This window comes from Sinocyclocheilus rhinocerous, unplaced genomic scaffold (assembly GCF_001515625.1).
Source record: "Sinocyclocheilus rhinocerous isolate Xijiao unplaced genomic scaffold, SAMN03320098_v1.1 scaffold2447, whole genome shotgun sequence".
Lineage (NCBI taxonomy): Eukaryota > Metazoa > Chordata > Actinopteri > Cypriniformes > Cyprinidae > Sinocyclocheilus > Sinocyclocheilus rhinocerous.
Window position 1 is genome coordinate 196,844 of NW_015624601.1, and position 1,559 is coordinate 198,402.

The 1,559-nt window shown below is 43.3% G+C and overlaps 1 protein-coding gene and 1 long non-coding RNA gene across 2 annotated transcripts in view; both read left to right on the forward strand.

The window, feature by feature from the left end:
• Nucleotides 1–1,559, forward strand: part of ddx54 (DEAD (Asp-Glu-Ala-Asp) box polypeptide 54) — a 30,989-nt gene that overhangs the window by 12,617 nt on the left and 16,813 nt on the right. The window contains exons 7-10 of the mRNA XM_016559251.1: nucleotides 57–84; nucleotides 200–295; nucleotides 422–543; nucleotides 653–713. Coding sequence (XP_016414737.1) covers nucleotides 57–84; nucleotides 200–295; nucleotides 422–543; nucleotides 653–713 — 307 coding nt within the window. The remainder of the gene's footprint in view (nucleotides 1–56; nucleotides 85–199; nucleotides 296–421; nucleotides 544–652; nucleotides 714–1,559) is intronic.
• Nucleotides 1,064–1,408, forward strand: LOC107745360 (uncharacterized). The gene is made up of 3 exons (XR_001640588.1): nucleotides 1,064–1,124; nucleotides 1,204–1,253; nucleotides 1,397–1,408. It is a non-coding gene; the product is annotated as an uncharacterized LOC107745360 (long non-coding RNA).

Sequence of the window (1,559 nt, forward strand, 5' to 3'; positions counted from 1 at the left end):
TTCCTGACAGCCTGATGGATGAAGCTGTCCTTCAGTCTGCTGGTCCTGGCCTGGAGACTCTGCTCTTCATGAGAATCCAGACATGTAAGTTCACCCTTGAGGCGTCACCTTCTCCTGTGTGTGTGTGAGAGTGTGTTTGTGTTTGACTGTGTTTGATGGTTGTGCTGATGTGAGTGTGACGTTCTCTTGGTTTCTCCAGCATCATTGGTACTCCTGGCCGTCTGATGCACGTCATCAAGGAGATGAACCTGAAGCTGCAGGCTGTGGAGTACGTGGTGTTCGATGAAGCCGACAGGTGAGATCAGACATACTGCTTAAATCCAAGATTTAAGTGTGCATTTTATTCATTAATCCTCATTTCAGGAGTAAAGTTTATATGTGTTCACTACGCTGCTCTAATGAGACATTTCTGCTTTTCCAGGCTGTTTGAAATGGGTTTTGCAGAGCAGCTTCAGGAAATCATCAGACGTCTTCCAGACGCTCGGCAGACGCTGCTGTTCTCTGCCACACTGCCCAAAATGATTGTGGATTTCGCCAGAGCTGGTACTCGCAGTCTAGATGTTAATACATGTTATTATATCCCATTATAGCACATCACAGGCATGTTTTGAGAGCTCCTATGATAGTTTGATCCTTGTGTTTTCTGTGACAGGCCTCACAGAGCCGGTTCTCATTCGTCTGGATGTGGACATGAAATTGAGTGACCAGCTGAAGGTAGAGTTGATTTTATTCACGTCGAACTAACTGGATGGTGAAAAGGGTCTACAAAAATAGGGATTGACAATGTCAGCTGAAAGTGGTTGTTTCAGAAGTGGGGCTTTGATGAAATTTTCTGAAAACATGCACTGATAAATCATTCACAATAACACTGTTAGCATATGTTAAACCAGTAAAAGAGTCTGTTTATGCTACTATTCGGGGTCGGTGTTTTTAATGCAATACTTCCTCTTTTTTTCCTGGACATGTCCTGGTCTAAATTGCTTGAAATGTCTGGGTTTTGGCTTTGTTTTCCTATTGTTTTCATACTTGCTGGTGGTAATGACTGAAAAGCATTTTGACCAATGGCTCTGGTCCTCACGCCCACCCGAGAGCTCGCCCTGCAGACCATGAAGTTCACCAAAGAGGTCTGTGCTGTCACCGCTTTACTCATGCTCACCTGCAGGAGAGTTCATTCATTCACTCAGAGTGTTTGTGTGCTTTCAGCTGGGGAAGTTCACCGGCCTGAAAACGGCACTCATTCTCGGTGGAGACAGGTGAGCCAAGTCTCAATAATACGCTCATATCCGATGAGGTTTATGTCTGAATTGTATCTGTGTTCTAAAAAGTGCTATAGCAATAAAGGTGACTTGATTCAGTTGAACGCTATTTCTGTGTGTGTGTCATTTCTGTTTGTCAGCATGGACGACCAGTTCAAGTCAAGTCTGCTTTATTGTCAATTCTTCCACATGTACAGCACATACACACAGAGAATTGAAATTGCGTTACTCTCAGACCCTTGGTGCATACAGATAACACTAAAAGTAGAACATAAATACAAATAGACAGATTAAATATAAAAT